The 21,676-nt window shown below is 39.2% G+C and overlaps 1 protein-coding gene and 1 pseudogene across 1 annotated transcript in view; both read right to left on the bottom strand.

Annotated features, from left to right (window-relative positions):
- The window catches only part of LOC138060355 (chromosome transmission fidelity protein 18 homolog), a 93,691-nt gene that overhangs the window by 13,473 nt on the left and 58,542 nt on the right, over positions 1-21,676 (bottom strand). The window contains exons 13-16 of the mRNA XM_068906113.1: positions 21,469-21,562; positions 9,685-9,783; positions 8,339-8,663; positions 4,590-4,642 (exon numbers count right to left, since the gene is read on the bottom strand). Coding sequence (XP_068762214.1) covers positions 4,590-4,642; positions 8,339-8,663; positions 9,685-9,783; positions 21,469-21,562 — 571 coding nt within the window. The remainder of the gene's footprint in view (positions 1-4,589; positions 4,643-8,338; positions 8,664-9,684; positions 9,784-21,468; positions 21,563-21,676) is intronic.
- LOC138059572 (uncharacterized) lies at positions 18,580-21,409 on the bottom strand (annotated as a pseudogene).

Below are 21,676 nucleotides of genomic sequence, written 5' to 3'. Positions count from 1 at the left end.
CCAAAAGACCCCAGCACCACCTCGCCAACTGCCTGTAGGCTATGCGCCTATTTTGTTTGTGAGATGGGCCTTCGTAAGAACCCTGGTATTGTTGCTTATACTGGTACCATGCCGTCTGAAGAACCCAGCGATTCAAACAAACAGCGTGGAACCCTGGATGCAGTGTTATGCAAATGGGGGGTTCGCCTAGTCCTTCTGCCTCAACAGCTTCATTGTTTTTGCCCACGACACAGTTAATTGCATTCGAAAACTCGATTTAGTCTCTGGCAACTTCCACTCGAGATTTTAGCTTATGACCTATGCATATGAAGGCACGAACACATTCCAGCCGAGAAATAATGTCACATCGATATTTTACACACGTAAAACAATTCCATCAGAAAGACTACGACAAGAAAACTTTGTTGTTTCGTTGAATTCATTTATTCGCTTAAGAAATCAAGTTACAAATGTACGGGTTGTAAAGAGAACTCGGCACAAGCAGTACATTGATCGCTTACCACTCTGTGTTTTGCGGCCGTTCGAACTGTTTTTCATCGGACTCACTTGTGGAGTCAGTGTCTGAGCTAGCCTCACTGTCATAAGGATCAAAGAGATACGGCTGCGTTCCTTGACAGTCTTCCCGTGTCAAGTCGTGTCTCCTGTAGAGTGTTCTTGAGAAGAAACAGAGGAAGAACTACACGAATTCCTCAATTCCATGCTAACTAACAACTATCTTCGAGTTCTCCTTTTTACGTCATTGATCAAGTGCCTAAAAGTCGTCAGTTTGACTTCCGGTCCTGGAATTGACCGAAATTTCCCTTTTCGAGAGCAGTTTTCAGCCGTTGAACTTTATTACTCTCGCTCTTTTTGTCTCTGATACGTTTTTATGGTGCATATGCTACATTTTGAGCAAAAGTCGAAATGTGGTGTAGAGTATCCCTTTAACATTTCTGGAAAATGAAGAAATAACTTCTTGGACTACAGATACATTGCAAGGAATCACAAACAGCGAATTCACCGTCGGATCGATGTAAATTCTGTTCAAAATATATTGCTTGCGTGCATGTCTTCCGCTGAGGTTACCGGCACTGAATACAGAGGCAAGGCACTTGAAGTCTTCGGCGAACATTACAATAGAATACTCATCTCTATCACAATTAGTAAAAAACCTTTGTTGTTCATTTCTTTTTCTCACTGATAATAAAACTGCGTTTTGTGGAAGCAATCTTGCGCGCAACATTTACATTTTTGATCTGGAAAAGTAACTGTAGAGGTCAGAGAATCCAGCTTATCTTTAATTTACAGGAAGAAGAAATTGTTATTGAATTCAATACCCGTTTGAAGACTTGATAAACTTGAAAAAAGAAGAAATTTAGGAACGTAGAATAAGAGCATTTCATCTAATGCTACTACAACTGTGTATTGCGTTGCGCTCGCTGACGAATGTTTTATTTACTTCACTCGGTACCGCTTATCGCTCTCATTATTTACGAAGTATCGCGTAAAAAGCGAATTAAACTATCTCGCCTTGTTGTTTCCATTGCCAACTGCTTGGGTATCAAATAAATATAGGTTGCTTGCTTATAAAGGTCCAGTTTAAAGTTCAAACAACCAGGTACCACGCGTGTAAACTGTCTTTCCATGTTGAATTTACTACAAACGTATCTCCACGCTTCATAGAAAAGCGCTGGAAATAGCAAGGTAGTGTGCAGTTTTTCTGATTGAAATTCATCAAATTTCACAGAATATTCTCCCCTGAAAAATCTTCAAAACATTCGTTATTTCACTGACAAAATTTTGTTCAAATTTTTCTCGAGCGATATTTGCCCATTTATGGAAGTAGACGCTCCAAATTCCCGGATAACAACAAAGGCGCGCAATGTAAAGTGGGTGGGTCAGATTCTTTAATTGGAAAGTACAGTCTAGAAAAAGTTTCTCTAAATTACTAGAACTTTTCCCCAGGGATTCAAAAATAATTGCCGTATTGTCCAGTTCCGTATTAAATTGTGACAAGAGGACTTTGAAGTTGCCTCTGTCGTGACTTGGAGAGCGGCATCTTGGATACGACGTGTTATGACGTAGCAATAGTCAACAAACGTGTTCGAACTTACCAAGTTCTTCTTTCACCCATCACTCTCTCAATGTTGTGTGACCTTTCTGTTCCAAGAAATTCAAATGTAAGATGAGCTACGGTAAACGGTCTTGGTTCAGTAGGTAGTAAGCCAGGTAGGCCATAAATCTGACAGAAACTCAAGTCACTAGACAGTGGTAGATCCTCTGATCAATCAAACTAAGGCGGCCAAAATTGGCCAGAACAAATGTAAACAAGACAAACACCTTGAACATGCGACATAAATTTATTCCTCTAGCGTACTGTCTTTCCTTTTTCACTTTCTTGCTTCCGGGACAGCCGGCTTTGATGCTTCAGCAAACGTATTTGTTCCCTTTCACACGCAGAGGCGTTTAGAATAAGCCGACGAAACCTTCAGATGTTGCTCGATACACATAGGAAGGCTTTTTCACAGCAACAATAGGCCATTTTCGAAATATTAAATATTCAGCTTGATAGAGAGGCAGTGAGGAAAAAAACAATAGAAACACGTTGGAATGAATGTGAAGAATATTTACATATCATCCACTTTCCTTTGTCTTCGTCCTTACTGCCTCTCTATCACGCTGAATTTTAATATATCTATCGAAAAAGGTCTATACACCTTATTCCAAAATGGCCGCTGATTTATGCGGATAAAAATTGGCCCTTGTTGCCTCGTTCAAGATAAAATATTCTTTTGAATTTTAAGCTTAAGAACGAGGCATCAAGGGCTTATTTGAATAAAAACAAACGAATATTTAAATGGCGGCCATTTTGGAATAAGGTGTATTGTGTTTTGATCTGCTCAAGTAAGCTTTCACGGGGGATGAAACGAGACATGTCTAGACTTGAAAACACATTTTAAATTTTTAAAAAGCCGAAGCTTCCACCGGAAACTGAAAATTTAAAGAAAAGTTGGCCAGCGAAAATAAAGCGAGGATGGATTCCTCAAACCTGACTGTTATATTGTCTGTTCGGATCTGTCATTTTACCGCGGAAGACTTCAAGCGGGATCTTCAGATATATGAATATTGGTTTTGGTGACATTCACTTCAGCCTGAAATCCCAATCAACTAGTCCAAAATATCATTATGTTGGAGCGAGAAAACTGAATCAAGCCATATATAGCCGACTTACACTGTTTTGCGCTTTTCCAGGTAGTAAAATAAACTTAACTTGAAATGTAGTTCAATTTTGTTACCTTTATAGAAACTACTGAAACGATTTCTTCTTACCATTCGATGGAAATTTATAAATCGATCGTTTCTTTTGAAGTTGTAACAGGGGTCTCGTAGAAAGCCACGGTAGACAGATTAAACTTGATTTCCGAGCGCTTATTTCACAGCAATGAGCGCGGGATAGCACCGCAAACTCCCTTTCTCTTTGTAAAACTCCTGCATATAACTCACATTTATTATTTCACTGTTACGCCATTTTACCATATTTGGTCAAGAGAACGCGCAAAATATGAGACGGTAATACACTGTAGTATCCCGGTTTGACCGGTTTAGAACAGAGCAAATACGGACGGGATGAAAGAAATTGTTTTCAACGGGATACAAAGCCTGAGAATTTAGCTTGTCATCGCTTGTCTCTCGTCAATTCGTTTATACAATCAAATAAAGGACATTTGGCTGGGTTTCTGTGCTGTTTACATCGTTCGCAAGCGCCCTGAAGGACAGATGATGCATTTTTTTAGAAACACTCTTACCAGATAAAATTGAATCAAAATAACACCTTTTTGTAGCGGAATCATAATGTCTTCTTCGATGGTTTAACATATAATGCCCGCGGACATTTTGCTCATTGCTCGTATTTTTCCTCGCCCCTGCGGGGCTCGGAAAAATACTACGCAATTCGCAAAATATCCGCGCGTATTATATGTTAAAGCATCGAATAAGATGTATATAATACCCTGTTTAACGACCACGAGGTAAATCTGTTCCGATGGTGCAGCCAATATCAATACAGTTTACCCTCTGGATTATTAAAGATTGAAGTCTACAAAGTATCGCTCTCCTCGCATGTGTTTTCCTTGTTTACTAGTCCTACGGAGAAACCTTGACTATTGCTACGTCATAGCCTCGTTTGCATACACAAAAACAAAGATGGCGGATTTCAATTTAATATTGCCCATTTTTGAAGCGTTATTGTTGGCCATTTAAACACTTTAAGCCCAAATGAGTGGTCAAGTATGCTAAGACAGGTAAAAAACTTTCGATTCAGAGAAACCTTTTTCTAGGCCGTAATTTCCCTTTAAGGATTAATATCAGTTATTAATCCTTAATTTTACTCGGCCTCATGCGATTACCTATACAAACTCTGTTGGGGATGAAAGCAAAGATCTCAGGACGCGTGAACAGAAACAGAGAATGAGATGCCTCTATGCCCAAAATGAGATGTTTCTGTGTCTATGAGCAAATTCAAACACACACACAAATTAAAATGACGACAACAACACAAGACTAAAATGACATTAAATATATCCTATGATGTACAACATCAAGTGGCATACCACTTCAAAACTTGGATCTTTGAACTTCACTTGCAAATAGTTTTCAAATAGCCCTGTAAGATAAGCACAACAACGTTGATGTTACAAGTATATCTTAAAGCTTTGCTAGATCACAACCTGCTACGCCAGGTTATCAGGAAAAATCCCTAATGCACTGAGCTCAGGGATTTGAAGTTTCCAAATTAAAGGGATCTCGGCTGAAAAAGAGTAATGACCTTCTTGACATGTTTCAAAGTTTTGAAGTTGATAATTTTGCACTTTGTTCCTAAACTGAGGGTCCGAGTGTAGTTTCAAAATTTCAGGTTGCCGCCATGTTTACCGGGAAAATTTCTTACGTCATTAAGTGGTCAAAACATTCATCAACATGACGTACTCAGAGAAATTTTATGTATCTTCTGTGCTGACTTTTCTGTTGTTGAATACGAAGACGAAGACGAAGACGAAGACGAAGACGAAGAACAAGAAGAAGAAGAACAGTTAGAAAATGCAAGTGAAGTATGCAGCGAAGGTTTATTGGGTTTAAATTGGTGCAAATGTGAAAACTGCGCAACTAGGTTTATGCTGCAGCGAGATTCTAAACGCATCGTCCACCATCCCGATTACGGTAGTGTGTTCAAGGAATTGACATTTTTTGGTGCTACCGACTAAGCTCCCAATGGAGTACGTATTTAGCGACCATTGTAAACTTGTTTAAAGTGGTACTATGATAAAAAAAAACCACTTCCTTTTTATCTTCAAATTTGGAAAGTGTGTTTGCTTAACGCCTGCCCAGCAAAATTTTGAGCTATGATTTTTAACCAAAGGCTGTTTACTTTGAGTGTAAGTTTTGGATTTCACGGTCCCCCATTACTCACTTTCAAAACTGACCGACTGGACCTCAGATGGTTGGATCTCGGGAAAAGTGACGTTACCTACATAATAGTTTCAAATTCCAGCGTGTAAGTATGATTTTCGAATTTGATGACGTCACTGTGAAAACCATGTATTGTTTTCTTTCTTCTCTCGAGTGGGGTCCAGAAGGAGGTCCAGTTGGGGGCCCACGTTTTGCACCATCCCTGCTCAAGACCTATCAAAATCTTCCTTCTATTCCACGCATGAACCGTCGCTAAATTACAGAAAGCATAATTAAACATCTTCCTTCCCCTCGGCAGCATTTCTACCATTTAGGTAAACTAGACGCTCCGTGAGCGTAAACTGGGTTGCCTTTGGTACATGTTACACAAAAACAGAGGGCACTGAGTTGGGTGGCATTGAAGCAGTGGAAACTGGATTTCCCCAGAAGTAATGCTAGCTGGGACAATCCGAAAATAACAAAGAAAAAGCCCAAGAACCCAGTACTCCTGGTAACTCCTGCAATGGAAGAAACAGGCCAGGGGATTGATCTCGAATGCGTCATATTTCTCATCATCCCCAGAGCAGCTCAGTCCAGAAACGAAACGTATCTATTTTGACTTCAGTATAAACTATTTACACAATGAGGTGTAGTGGCCAATCGAACTAGAGTTCGTAATAGCTGTTATTATTGAGCCCACATCTCAGCAATGTTAGTTTCAGAAGGTGCGAAAACGAGCCTTTCGGGTCAAAACAAGAATTTCTTATCGAAGGACTGTGATTCTTGATTTTCGACTGTTTTCTCCCTTTTTTTCGAGTAACTGGAGATTTGTCTGGCCTAACTGTATCGTGGAAAGTACGGAAAGGTACTGAATAGCATATGGATGTGTTTGTAGGCTATGAAGTAGTGTTATATTTGTAAAACAAGTCAACCCACGGTGTCATAGAACAGAAACTGATATTTCAATACGCATAGTTTATTTCGGAACTTCCTGGAACTTGCTGTAGCAATAAAAAAGCTGAACTCTTCGATTCGAAACAGAAAGTAGAAGTTTATGAACGTGAATTCCTTAAGCCGTGCGGCTGAGTGTTCTTGCGTATTGTTACGTCTTGTTATGTGGTTCGAACGTAGCTTGAACATACAATAAACAGAAAACTACCTAAATAACATTCTAAACTGTGATCTAAGGCTAATCACGCCATACAGGAAAATCGAATAAAGAACAAAGAGAAGGCACTTTAACAAAACGATGAAATAAAAATATCATTCTACACAAAACTGGAAAATTTTGATCTTACTTTAATCTCCGAGATGGCAATGAAACCTTAAATTTTGATTCGTGAGAGATGATCTCTTGCCTTCCAGATGATAAAAGGAGTGAGTCCTTCTGTGAGGGCTAGATATAATTAAGTTCCTTTTAAAGAAAACAACGAAATCTTTGAGTACAACATGCAAGAAACGTGAGAGCTAGGGAACTACAAAATTAGAAATTTAAGTCACGAAAGCTATATATAAGATTACATTGTTGGGCGTGTGAAAAACTAACGGCAGTGTTAAATGAAAGAACAACCCCAAATGTGCGAAACTATCGAGGGCAGCATCCGTTCAACAACTGTGGTTTCTCTTCTTCTGAGAAAAACGTAAATTCTGGATAGGAACTCATTATTTTTTTCCCATTTCCGGCGCTAAATCTCTTACTCTTCTCTTACTCTAATCAAATGCTGACCCGAAAGTCTCGCTTCCGCACGTTCTGAAACGGTCACCGCTGAAACGTGGGCTCAACTTTAATAGCGGAGCACCATAGTTAAGAAAATATGGTAGCCCATCGATATGAGGAGTTTTGGTTTTAGTCATCAACCATCTGTCCGTCCCTCATGTCGGCCAATGTGACCAGTATCACGTGACCATATCGTGAGCTCAGGTTTAGAGTACTTGTGCCCATATAATCCAGCTAGTTAATTTACAGCATACATCATTGATATTGACATCCATGTTATGGTCAATTGACAAAACAAGGAATCCGCTGACCAGTATTACGTGACCATATGGCGGGCTCAAGCTTAGAGCTTATCTGGTTTTAGGTTGACCGCTGACCAGTCACTTGTTTTCAATAGACCTTATTCACGATAGCCGCCATGTTGGATTTGCTATTATCATGCAGATTAGCTACACACTTCTAAGGGAGCAAACAACACAAGTTCGAGAGGTTATAACGAACAGCGTAGCCACACAGATGATTTGCTTTATGTTCATTGAATGTTTATCACCTAAGTAGTAAAATAGAATGCCTACACGAAGTAGAAAGTCAAAATGTCGCAGGCAATCAAAAGATATAAAATTATTGTAAAAGGTACTTAATTCTAAATTCTAAAATGTACTTTAAGCAATGTTAATTCAATATTTCGACATGCCGATTTTCCGCAATTTGCCTTTATTCCAATGTTTGCCCCCCAGTATAACACATGGCTAATTTGCATGACAATTTGAAAACCAACATGGCCGCTATCGGGAATAAGAGCTATTGGATCGATTAACTTCTTGTAATTAGGACACCAACACATAAACGATGCTTAACTTTTCGCGTGCTTTCTCTGGCTCGACGCGGCTAGATGGCAATACTAAGTCAACTAAAGCTCTCAACAGTTGACGCTTTACGTGCGCCAGGTTCAATCCAGGTTTGACATATATAACTGTGGCCAGGACCACACTGGTGGCTGCGCAGTTCTTCGATGTGCCTTGACAATGACAAGAAAATTTTGCCCTTAGGCTAAGATAAGACTGTCTTCAAGGTTAGGAAAAAATCCTCTGGAGCAGATCATAGCCACGTTCACACTGGTTGTAAGGTGGCTCAAAATATCGCAAAATTCCGTTGAGGAACTTGAAATACCACATACATCGTGTACTAATTAAATTTTACCTTGAGCCACTTTTTCAAACTGTCCACTTGACATGGCTAAGTGCAGAACAGAATGAAATCGACTTTCCATTGTTGACACGCCTCTTTGATGTGTAAAGCTGTGTGTACTCCCTGCTATTGAGTCCAGTGGTAGTGTTACTTGATTGTAAGCAAAACCAGTCTGGTGTTCATTGTTTGCAATGGCTGAAAATCTCTTGTTTTTTGGCTTGGGCAGCTGAAATATCTCTTTCCAGGTGGAAAATAAACTGCGATGCGAGTCCTTCTGACCAATCTCTATTGACTGAACATGTTCTAACCAGACCCTTCCATGGCGTTTGTGTATAAACTACATAGACAAAATGAATAGTCTCAGTTCCACTTTTGACTGAGAAATTATACAGGAATGGGAGGGAAACTGTAATGCTATCACTGTATCGCCATTGTCTACTGTAGTCCAAGAAGGACTGAAAAAACATATCCTAGTAAATTGTGGCGCAAACCTTTTTCAACAACTTCAAGACTTTCTTAAAAAAACTGACTATAAAACATTGATTTGTCTCACGCCGATGTTATGGTAGCATGAACATCAATTATTGCTTCACAAGACGCACTTGTCTGACCAACAGACACGTTTTGTGGATATTTCTTGAAGGTCAGACAACTCTGTCACAGGCTGAAATATTAGTTACACAATATTTTCGACATACTGAAAGATGTCACAGCTGTGTGGAACAACACAATATCGAACACAAAAGAAAAACAAGTTTCCCAGTCAGTCAACCTGAAATCCACTGGTCCCGAGAAGTCCAAAATAACAGTTTGTAGCGAGCAGTTACAATGGACGGATGGATAAAACCTTGACTAAGCAACCTGCTGCAAGGCATTTTGGGTATATCTTCACATAACCTGCGTCACTTGTTAGCGTGTGATGCATACAGATGCCAAAGAACACCCTAGGTTAATGTAATATTTGACAAAGCTAACGTTGTGTTATTTTTCTTGGTGGTTGTAAAATGTTTATCCAGGCCTTGATCTGAGTTGGAATAAACCTATGAAGGAATATTCAAGAGGGATGTGCAACATTTGCCTTGCTGAACAAAGACCAGTTGACGTTACAATATGAAGACAACATGAAAACAGAAAATGGTGTGCTGGTTCTTACAAGCCTAAAGCTATAATGTAGCCACAAAAGTAACTTAAGATCTGCACATTATCGTCTAAGCTCAATGGGTGAAAAGATGATCAAACAATGTACATTAAACATGGTCTGTACCAAACCCAACAGCCAATTCATTTCTTTCTTTCTCTCTCTTGCCATTGAGTATGTTTTAAACAATATTTCTGTAATTATAGGAAATTAGCATTACCTGTAGAGTGTTTAAGCACGACCTGATATCATTGTCAGTCTTTTCACAAAGGGCTGTAAGAGTTGTCATCTCAGTGTTTATTGATTCCTGCCTAGATACCTAGAAAGTGAAGCAAAAAACATCATTTTTGCTGATCTTTGAAAGGAATCACTTCGAGCTCATTAAAAATAATTAATTTTGCTACAGTACATGTTTGTGTTAAATACTAAATTATACACATTGTACAGTTAGTTTTCGTAGATAGGACATTTTTTAAATGTGACAGGAATCCAACCTTTTTACTAGTGTTTCTGCAGATCTCCTGCACCTGTGATCCAATGGTAAGATCCCTGCCTATAGTAACACCAAGTAATCTGGCAAAACATCACTAACAGAACGATCCTCAAATTACTTGGTGTTACTATAGACAGTCATCTTAAACAGAAACTCTGCAGAAACACTAGTAAGAAGGCTGGAGTCCTATCTTGTTTATAATGTGAATAATAATACGTGGAGCAATGATTTTATTGTGAATCTCCGTAAAAACAAATGATTGCTTCCTTTTATTCCATGTATTCCTCTTCCGGAAGATGGTCAATCAAATACATCCAAAAGCAACAGGATGTCTCTTCTGAAGTGTTAGTCACTGCAATTGATGTCAAATGTAATTTTACATAACAAATAAATGCAAATCAGGTGAAAATGCCAACTACAGTGTCCGAGCTCCTGGAGGGGGGACTGGAATCTAGACACTTCAAAGACCTTTTTCTCAAAAACTAAGCTTCATCTGCATAAACATGAAATTTGACCTAATTTAACATATTCCCATATGGTCTGGAACTTGTGAGCAAAATCAGACCGCAGAAAACTTGAAAGGATTCAAGAGCATGCTCTTCGTATCATATTCAAAGTAAAAACCACCACGTATGGTGGACTAACCACTTTATACAATCTGAGGCTACAAGACCTGGGAATATTAACGAATAAAGTGAAACAAATTATCACCCATCTATCCATAGAATATTTTTGAAGAAAATGAAACAAGATACCAGTGCAACCGATTTTAAAATACCAAGATTTCAACCATGTGATTCGGTGAGCACTCTAAGATATCTCGGTCCTTCTAGATAAGAGGATGAGATTTAGAAAACTTAGTTGATAACAATTGTGGAAATTGTTATTTATACACACCTTAGCCTGCTATTTCGTAGGACATAATTATAGCACAGCTCAGGTGCGCAAAGCATGCCAGCATAGCACCATGGGTAAGAAATTTTGGATATGACGTCAAATACATCCCTCTGTCCACAGAGACTGTTGGGGTGGAGGTGGGGAGGCAGGACAGCCTTTGGGAGTGTTCAAGCAATTTTCCTTGGCGGGAAAGCGCATGGCAGCATTGCATTTGGCAACCTGTGTTTTTCTTGTGGAAAATCATATTAGTGACGAGCAATGGGATAACGAGCAGGAGAGAAGAGGCGATGAATTTGAGAAATTTAAGCGGAGAAATGCTTGAGAGAAGCTGAGGAAGGACAAGAAGAGAAAATTTCAATGAAAATCAACGTAAAGCTGAGAAAAATGGAGCGAGAGACAAAATGGTTAGCTTTCAGGTAAGCTTAATGTTTTCCTTCTTTAATAATGAGCTTATATGCCTCACATATTTTGTAAAACTAGCTAAAAACGGAAGAAGGCATGAAAACATTTGCAATTCCATGTTGACAGAGGTTCTGACAAATTTCAACAATCACATTATTATTTCAACCATCACATTTATAGGCTTTTTGTGTGAAATGGTTGTCCAGTTGTGAGCTGCTTTGTTCGACTTTGAAATTACAGTCGAGTAAGCGAATTCACTACACTTTAGTTTGACTTTTTAGTTAGCATACTATTTGTGACAGTCCCTTTCACGCTCGCTAAGAAGAGACGGAGATATGTTCCCACACTTTGTGAGTTGGACGTGAATAATGTCTGCAAGCTGACTAACTGAAGGGCTAAAGTGATGGCCAAGCTGGCTCTAAAGCTGTGCAAAGTTTCCCCAGGGAGGGCGTGAATAAAAGTATATACAGGCTGCCAGCCCTCGAGTGGGAAATGGCAAAACAAAACACAAAGGATAATTGCAGAAGGAAAAAAAGACGCAAGAACCCACCCAAGGGATGGCAGCCTGAGCGTCGGTAATCTGACTAGGGTATTAGACACTCTTTCAGGCTACCATTGGAAAGGAAAAAAAAAAACGACTAGAGGACGCACAAAACAAAAAAAAAAAAACAACAGAAAAAAACAAAAAAAAAAAAAAACACCACAAACGAAACGGAGACACCAACATAAAATCGTTATAAACAAATAAAATATGTAAAAAAACAGAAAACAGTGCGAGAAGAAATTACATTATGACAGAAACAAAAGGTGCTGCAAAACCTGGAGGAAACACAAAGCCACAACAATTTATAGAACACCAAAATAGAAGCAAAGGAGAGGAGACAAGGGCAAAAAAAATGAAGACCAGGAAGTAACAAAAATCTAAGGCATGCAAAACTAAAACTTGAGGATTCTCAACCTTAGCTGCGGCAACTGGAGGCACTTGGACCAGGGCTTGAGTGGCAGGAACAGCAGCTTCAACTGGAGCTTGCGCGTCAGCCATAACATGGTAAAGTTGCAAGAGGATTCTAACAAAATGAAATTCAGAGCTCTTATTTATACTCGCGCTGCAAGGGGCTGGCGTGAATAGGAAAGATTTTTGTTGTTGTTCTGAACTGAAGAGAGAGGGAGTAAAGATTGCCAGTCAAACGAAAAATGTTGTCAAAGAGATTACTCTGCATGTAATTTCAGTTTTAGTTGTTGATTAAAATTGTTAGGTATTGTAGAGAGATAGATGATGGATAAATCGTTTATTAGATAAAATCACCTTGCAGTCCGAAGAGTGAATTAAGCAATGATAAATAATATACCATTACAAATATAATAACTATAATTCAATTAAATACAAAAAACTGTTAAGAATTGAAGATAAAATTTACAAGTAAAATAAAAAATCTGAAGAATTATGGTCTACATTTTAAGAATATGGCTGATCATGAAAGATTTCTTAAACCGATCTGTTTTACACACAGGAGTGTTAAAAGTTCTTATTGATCTCAAATGTCTGCAATTGGTATTCTTGGGTGGAAGGAGACTTGCCAGCTTATGGTCCTTATTATGCATTATGTTTTTCAAAAGATCACATGACAGTTTCTCTCTCCTATCATAGTGTTGAAATCTCTGCTTCTCTCAGCACACTGCTATACTTAAGATCTGGAAAAATGATGTGCATGGTGCCTCGCTGAATGCGCTTGATCTCATCACAGGTAACAAGGGAGACAACTGTGAAATAACTGACATGATTATTCAAGAACGGACCTAATGGAGCTACAGAAAAACAGTATAAAATCTCTAGAGCAGATGTCAGCCCTTTTCCATTGTCTTAACAGATATAATCGTTTGGCAGGCTTTATTACAATGACCCTTACATGATCATTCCATAAATTTTGAAATCGTCCCTAATTGCTATTCTGAGAAATTTATCTGAGCCAACTCTATGAAACTGCACTCCATTCAGGTTCACTGGGGGGTGTGATGATGGAGATCATTAACTTTAACCCTCTGTTTTTGGCCACCCAACGTCTATCAACCAGTTGACCGCAGTTGGTTTAACCCTGTTACGGAGCAACTTGTCAACTAAAATGTGATGATCCACTAGGTCAAAAGCTTTTCTAAAGTCCAATAAAGCAGTTCTTACAGATGACCTAGTGCCGTCGATTGTGCGCAACTAATGATGGAAAATAGAAATCAGCGCAAAAGTAGTTAATGAGAAGATAGTACAACAGACTTCAGATCCTGATCAATCACAAAGCTCTCCGCAACTTTACACATAGTAGAAGAAAGTAAGATAGGTCTGAGATCTTTGTTGAAATCACAAATGGTTGGCAAGCTTCCACGGGTGAGGGACTTTACATTCAGAGAAGTAGGTGTTGAGTATGTCTGCAATAGGAGCTGCCAAAATATCTGCAAACTCTTTTAACGCCCAGTTCCAAAGATTGTTAGGACCGCTGGCATGTGATGTGTTGATCTCTCGCAGTTTGCATGCCACAGATTGCTCAGTGACGACTATCGGATGGTCACCGTCTGTTGCTCAGAGCCGGGCAGGACGTAGTAGTCACGGGCCTTGAGTCACACAGATCTTTCACCTTGGACTTGTAGTATGCCTTACGACAGCACTTGTGTTCCAGGTTCAAATTATATCTTAAATCTTGGATAGTGTCAGGTTTCCTGAGGCAAAAGCCTTTTGCAGGCGAGCATTAAGCTGTTGTAACCGGTCATTCAACCAACGCCGATCAGTTTCATGTACCCTGACAGAGCGCTGGGGCATAATAGTGTCCAACCTGTACTTGATTACCAGTACTTTAGTAAGGATTTCCAGCTTCTCCTCGCATGAATGTACAAAGTTAAGCAGGGCATCCCAAGGCACTTGAAGCAAGAATCTCTCAACACTTGCTACCTTGCTTGGTCATCTGTCCCTTGACATAATGGTAACACGCTTAGGCTTAAGTACCCTATCTCTAACTCCAGCCCCCAAATAAACAGCCAGACGATCCGAGAGACCAAAAGGGGGCAAACTGCTAGGAGGTGAGAAGTATCTATCACCCCTAGTTGGAAATGTTATCACCGGCTTTAGCTGGAAAGCTCTCACAGCTGGTGAAACAATGGGGAGGAGCGACCCATTGAAGTCACCAGCCAAAAGGCCAAAAGGCTGCAAGGCTTGTTTGATTTTTACTGTCAGCTCAGAGGTGTTTGATCTGTTTGATGACTGTAAACTGTACACACTAATGGCAATCAATTGTACTTTATGCAGAAGCATAATTATTTCCATAAACACTATATTGCTTTCTGGGGTTAGAAACCAGAGCTCCACTTTTAGGCTTGGCTAAATCTATATATACATTTTTTAGGCAATCAGTGTGACTTATTGCTGATGCGGTGAGTGAGCCTGAAGCGAATGGACATGGCAGCTCTCTAATAGGAGGAAAACACATACTTCTTCGAAACACAAGGGATTGTGGATTGTGGTTATGCGCGAGTTGAGGAATTAGGATGCACAGTCGGATCAAAGAAGCTTACAGATCATTTTCGCTTCTGTGACGTTTTTTTTCTGTTATTACGTTTATCACAGGTTCGCGGAAGACAAACAGGAAAAGATGTTAGGCTGAACTAAAAAGATGAATGGTCAGGATTCGGGCCATTAAATGTGAGTATTCCGATTGAAAAAAATACAATGCATACAGTAAGCTCATGTTGTCCAGTATCCGACCAGTTAAAAAATGATTTCATTTTTTGCAATGCCCTTATTAGTTTCTGGAAAATGAAGTATACCTAAATGAAACTATGGTGGGGTTTTAGCTTCAGGGTTGTTTGCAGAGGACGCTGTTCTGTTCAGGTAAGTGAAATATTCATTGCTAAAATTTACGCCTTCACTGCACAGTAAAGCAATTGCTTTTGAGGAAATAGCCTGCTTGCAGGAGGTAGATGTTGTTGTCGCCACGAAACATGTATCAGATGTCATATTGGAACAGCGTGGGATAGGTTGGGCCAGGCGAGAATACAACGGGTGGGGAGTGGAAAGTTCTGTTGAACAATTTTGATAACTATAGGCCCTTAGACAAACCAATGGCCGACAATAAATCTGAAAAAATGAAAATTTTAATAACTTCTATGCTCACAGAGGATCACAATGACGGAATGACAGCAAAATGGTTCTCCCAAATGCCAAACCCACCGAGAATTCCCGAATTCTATACACTAACAAAGATTCACAAACCTACACTAGTAGGTAGACCTATAATATCTGGGTGTCACGGCCCTACAGAAACAATATCATGCTTCATTGACTGCCTCATACAGCCAATGGCACAAGAACAAGAATCTCATCAGAAAGATTCAAAAGACTTTCTAAAACTTGAATGAGAAAACTAAACTGCCAAAGAATGCAATCCTTGCCTCAATGGACGTAACTAGCTTATACACAAACATACCTCAAGAAGAAGGGGTCACGACTGTATGCAAAGCATACAACGACTTCTACTAAGTTCAGTGGGCAGCAATCGACTTCTGTAGAAATGCAGATTTCACCACAGAAACGAACATAAAAACGCAGAGTTTGTTTTCACCATATTACAAATTATATCTATTGGTTGAGGGCCAAATTTCACAGCTCTTGCGGCTAAGGAAGACGAATTATAGCAGTTTTAAACTGGAGTGGTCGGATTCTGGGCAACAAACTGTATGGTGTCACAAAAGGCAACCACATGGGTCTCCCATCCAGATACCAACCCCACTCGAGAGGGGTTAACTTCTGAGAACTGTTTGTTGTGAAATGTTGCAAAGTACGGGCATTGAAACACGTGGTTAGTTAGTATTGACCACTGTCAAAGCTGATTCACAGGTCTTTCTCAGGTATATTACTGTACTTTTACAGTCACACAAAAAGTACACGTAGAACTAATAACCACAGCAATTCGGGCTTTAAATTAGGATCAATCCTGGACATATCTGTTATCTTGCTGTGAAAAAGAAGTCGAAGTGAACTCGGAAATGGTCCCAGACATTCTTGATGCCACTGTTACACCATTCCCATTTTTTTTCCCTTCAGTCTCTCTGGGTTTTGTATTTGACTTGTAACTACATGTCCTCTCAGGGAGCTATTTATGTGGTATCATTTCCTCAGAAGCAATCCGTTGTTCTGTTGACTGCAACTTTGTACCTTTTCATTATATCAAACAGATCACACTTACTTATGATTCAGAGTCTGCTCAAGGGCAAAGTACATAATTTCAGTCAGTCACATGAATCATAGTATTTGGTGCTTATAAAAACCATCCGCGTATCCTCAAACTGTTTTCTTTCTTTTCTCGAGTGGGGTCCATATGAGGGGTTCTGCTTGTTCTGTCCCTGCTCAAGACCTATTTTATTCCACGCACAAAACATCGTCAAATTACCACAATTATACTTGAACAGCTGCCTTCCCCTCGGCAGCATTTCTACCATTTAGGTAAAATAGTTACTTAGTATTAATAATATGATTTTTATATTTTAGATAATTGATCCCTTTTGTTGTGTACCCAATTAGCAGAAATGCTAAATACTGTAGGCAGTGTTCCAGATAAGAGTCGATTCTCGGGTCAATAACTCGACAAACAAGGCTTCCTGACCCGACAGATGAAATGTAAACATTCAGTTAAATATTACAACAAAATTAAAAAACGAAAACCGGAAGTTTCTTAGCGAAAAAGTACACTGTGTAACTCTGAAAGCAACGAAAGACTTGACATCCCGAAAGATGGCTGCGAAGGAGACTATATTCTTCCCTGTAGTTCATTCAATGTAAACAAGAACCTTGACACAAGGTGCTCACGTGTACCTTTGTTGTTGCCTAGCACGTGATCAATTTCTTCCTTTTGACAGAAAATGATGACCCTCCCCTTGCTTCCTAGAAGTCAGAGGATGCAGAGATTTTGGTGTTTTTACGATCGATTGTCATTAATCTTCCGCTGAGAATTCGAAATTCAGAGTTTTATACAAAAACTATGTTACTTTTTTCTTCATGTGTCTTTGGGCTTGCCTTTTATTGTTAATTCCCAGCTTTTGCGATACTTTTTGGTGCAAACGTAAAGCCAAAAAAAGTTTTTACCTGGCATCAGATTAGACTGAAAAGAAGAGAATTTATTAAACGGAAACAACATTTTCAGTCCTTCCTTAGTGTGTAGAACAAACGTTTGTTTAGTGCAACTGTAAGACATGCATGACGTACAGGAAAACGTCCGTCAGCGCCGTTTGCAGCTAGATTTTTGTACACCAATTCACTTTAAGAAGAAATGAGAGAGTTTTACTCAAGAGCGTGTTTTTTTTATAGCAAGCAAGCAGACTCTTCCGTTGAAATGGCGCGCAGTTGAAATATAGCCCCTATATTTCCGACCTATATTTCGTCCACGCCATTTTCAAAGAGCCTGCTTGCAGGCTAGTTTCGTTATCTTTGCACTGAATTTATTACCAAAACTTCAATGCGTGAATATGTGAGCCAAAGGGCCACTGCTGGCACGACGTCTGGGTGACCCCTCAAATGGTCTTCATGACCCCCCACTTGAACAAATTAACTGGAATGCTGTGTAGGCACTATAATAAAGGTTTTGTTGTTGTTATATATTTAAGTGTGATGTATCAATCCCATGTCTCTGAAAGAGATGTTGCCCTGTGCAATGTGAACAACATTTGCAATTTATAGAGTACAGTTGGACTTGCAATCTGACCATTCTATAGAGTCGTTCTGGGTTAAATCCCAAGTTCTACTTCCCAGTGCTTGTAAACGGCTCTATGGACTGCTATGTGCCATTTGAGATTCTTACCTTGTAAAATTTTGTTGTGCTTATTTCTATCATATGTTTCATTGGGCCCCAATATCCCCTGTGGTGATTGCTCATCAGACAATTTTTTCTACTGATCAGGGTGTCCAGCGGCATGGTTGCTCAAAAAAAAAGGAAAATAGGAGTTTCAGGATTGAGAAAATAGGAAAAATAGGAAACTTTGTACTAAAAAATAGGACAAGAATAGGAAAATCAATAGTACTTTCGTCGACAAAGATAGCCTCCCCGCACCCCAGCTGCTATCCCGATTCACCACTTTAGTCGATCAACAGCAGTGAACATAAATAGGACAAAACGAGTTTTCTGGTTTGAATTTTTATTCTTTTTGATATCCCTCACTGAGATAAATCTATCAATGAATCTGTACAACATAACTTTATTTACTTTGATTTCCCTAGTTTTAAAGTAACTCAACTGCTTCACCTTCACTTTTGTTCAGAAACAAACTTGGCTTTTCATTATGTTCATAACTTCAACATTAATCCAGCAGATGATTGCTAACACAACATCATTTTAGTCTTTCCTGAGCTGTCAGAGCACCTGCTTAGAGGTGTAAAATGACAGTTTACATTTACTTTGACTTTCTTTTCTTTGATGGTACAGTTGAAACATCCGCTGGTAGAGCTTTCTCCAGCAACTTCTGATTGTTTGTGTTAACCTCCTCTTGCTTCTCCTTTACTGCTTCAAGCTTCCTCTTTGCCTTTGCCTGATTCGATTTGGCCGTTTCAATCATGAGACATGCAACGTTTGCACCTTGTGAATCAACCTTGGAACCTGAAGATAGAGCAGCCTGCAACTCATCAGCCGTTTGCATTTCATCCATTGCCTCCTGCTCCTTCTTGTCTAGCCTCTCTCCTTTATCTCTCAACGATCTTGTCTCTTTTCTTAACTTCTCCTGGTCTCTTTTCCTTCGTTCTTCCTCTTCAGCTTTCAATTCAGTTCTCATCCGCCTCCTTTCTCTTTTTCTCGGCTTCTTCTTCATCCAGCCGCTGTCTATGATGCATGTGCGCAGATCGCACAACACTTAGTAGACCATCTGTCAGGGCAATTTTTCCCGGTCTCAGGTTTTCAGGATCATACAACTTCACAGCATTTTTCACAGATCTAAGGCCAACAATGGTCCTCTCTCAAAGAAGTGTCCTTTCTTGCTTCACAATGCGGGCATTCACTGACAGATTTCGTTCTGACTCAGCATATGTTTGCGCAAGAATAAGACCTGATTTTACTAATTTTGGAAGAGCGACATATCGAGGCTTGGTCCCATTAAGAGACTTGAGATTGAATACTTCTTGCCAAAAATGGTCAACAGGTTTCTCTTTGTGTAACTGCTCAACAACTTCATCGACAGCATAAACTCGCCACTCATCTTGAACAATGCTGACATCCAACTGAGACTGCAATTTTTTAGCCAGTCTTGCAATTGCCTTCACACTACTTGCTTTTCTCTCTTAACAAGATTGAGACATCCTAATGCTTTTAAGAGAGTGTTCTGAAGAGGGAGATGAGACTGTAGATATGCAACGGATGTGCTATAAAATGTGCGGATGCCAAGATATACAGACTTTCTACAATCTGGGTTGATCTGGGCTAAAGCCTTCTTGGTGGCCTCTCCAATTGCATTATCAGCATCGGGCAGCTGGCTGTTTGCACTGCAGTCAATACTGACTAGATCACTTCCAAAGTTCTCATACGCATCTTTCTTTACGAATCTACCCATAAGCTTGCGCAAGAACTCCGACATTTTATCATACAAAAGGTGAACCTGTGGGCACCTGTTCTGAAAAATGGTGAGGAAATCTTCAAAAACAGGTGAAACATTACCCACAAATTCCAGCTGTGCCTTTGTTTTCTTTCCTTCTTCGTCATTTAACATTGCCGATACCCTCTTGTAAGCAACACTCTTAGGAGCTGTCTTGGGATCCTTTCCCAGATCCTTCACAAAGCTGCAGATGCAATCCCACTGCTCCAAAATTCTTCGCACAGAAGGACCCAAACTAAGCCATCTCACCTCAGTATGCTTTTGGAAATTGTGCATCTCCACACCCATTGCAGATTGTAAAGTGTGATAGTCTTCTCGTCTAGCTGCACTGTACTTGAAAAGGGAGTGAATGTCCACACAAAGCTGTTCAATGTCTTTCCCATATTCCTCTAAACCCTTGCCAAAAGGTTTGCCAAAAGGTTTAGAGACACTTACAATCAACAACTTGATTACGAGTCCAGTTTTCAGTTTCAGTTTCAAAGATGAACATAAAAGCTAACAAGACGTAACAAAATATAACATGTACAAATACTGAAATGCATGTTCAGTGGGATATTATACACAAAGCTTATTATTTAATAGTCACGAGAAATATAACACTACATACAATACATGTAGGTGCACTAGAAAATTATACAAAAAGTAACAATATAATAAAGTTCTTAAGAGAACTCTAATAGGTAATAGAGGTCATAGAAAGAACAAATGTGGCTATTACTTTTACTAATATTAGAACATCAGAATCAACATACTACTTGCTTTATGATAAATCTCACTATAAAACACATTCAACTATAATTCCATTTTCAATTTTATTACAAATTTTGGCTTCACCAGCTAAAAAATAGGAAAAATAGGAGGTTTTGGTTAAAAAATAGGAGAAAATAGGAATGGGCTCAAAAAATAGGAATAAAATAGGAACTGGACACCCTGACTGATTCATCTTAAAAGAACTTGGAGGAAGATCTCAGCCAATAACTTCATATGCAAATTTATTTATTTATTTTAATTAAACCCCATGTACATTAAAATACCTGCAAAGAGATAACGTACATTTCACAATGTGGAAGACACATACATAGCTTCCAAGCACTCTTCCCACGTTACAACAATTTAGATAATACTTCAGAAATTGGCTAGGTTTCTATCTGTCCCAAGACTCCCACTTTTAAGAGGTTTAGGTTTTTCCTTTCCATCGTATTCTAGATCACAAAAATGATGTAAGAAAATAGGAAAATTGTTTATACTTGGTATTATTTCCTTCCATAAAATGTCTAGTAAGTAATGTTGTAAGTGGGAGAAGACATCTCTTTTTAGTCCTAATACTAATTCGATGGGATAATTCTTTCCTTTTATCCTTGTGAGTAGGTCTTGACATCTTCCCCAGGAAAAAAAAAAAACTCTCTGTAGTGCCAGAATAAGTGAGCAAACGATTCTTTATCATTCTTACAGAAAGTGCAAATGCCACAATTTTTGAGTCCAATTTTGTGAAGCAAGTCGTTTGTTGCTGATCTTCTATGAAGAAGTTCAAACTCGAAGACATTTAGTTTGGGGGCTTTTGTAGAAGAGAAATTTAAATTGAGCTATTAAATAAAATACTACCTCTAGGAGTCGAGCTGCCAGGCGGGCAGGAGTAGTAGGAGGGAAAGCAACAAGAAAGGCGACTTGACGTAATTGACGCAAAGCAGGGGCATATCTAGGACACAACAGCAGAATGAAAATTACATGAAATGTGCGATAACTACAGTTTACTAACCACATTACCAGGCCTTCAAAGAACTACCTGCCATTGAAACACTGCAACAAAAAC

The sequence above is a fragment of the Montipora capricornis genome, chromosome 8 (genome assembly GCF_036669925.1).
Source record: "Montipora capricornis isolate CH-2021 chromosome 8, ASM3666992v2, whole genome shotgun sequence".
In the NCBI taxonomy this organism is placed as follows: Eukaryota; Metazoa; Cnidaria; class Anthozoa; order Scleractinia; family Acroporidae; genus Montipora; species Montipora capricornis.
This window is presented reverse-complemented; position numbering and strand designations above follow the sequence as displayed.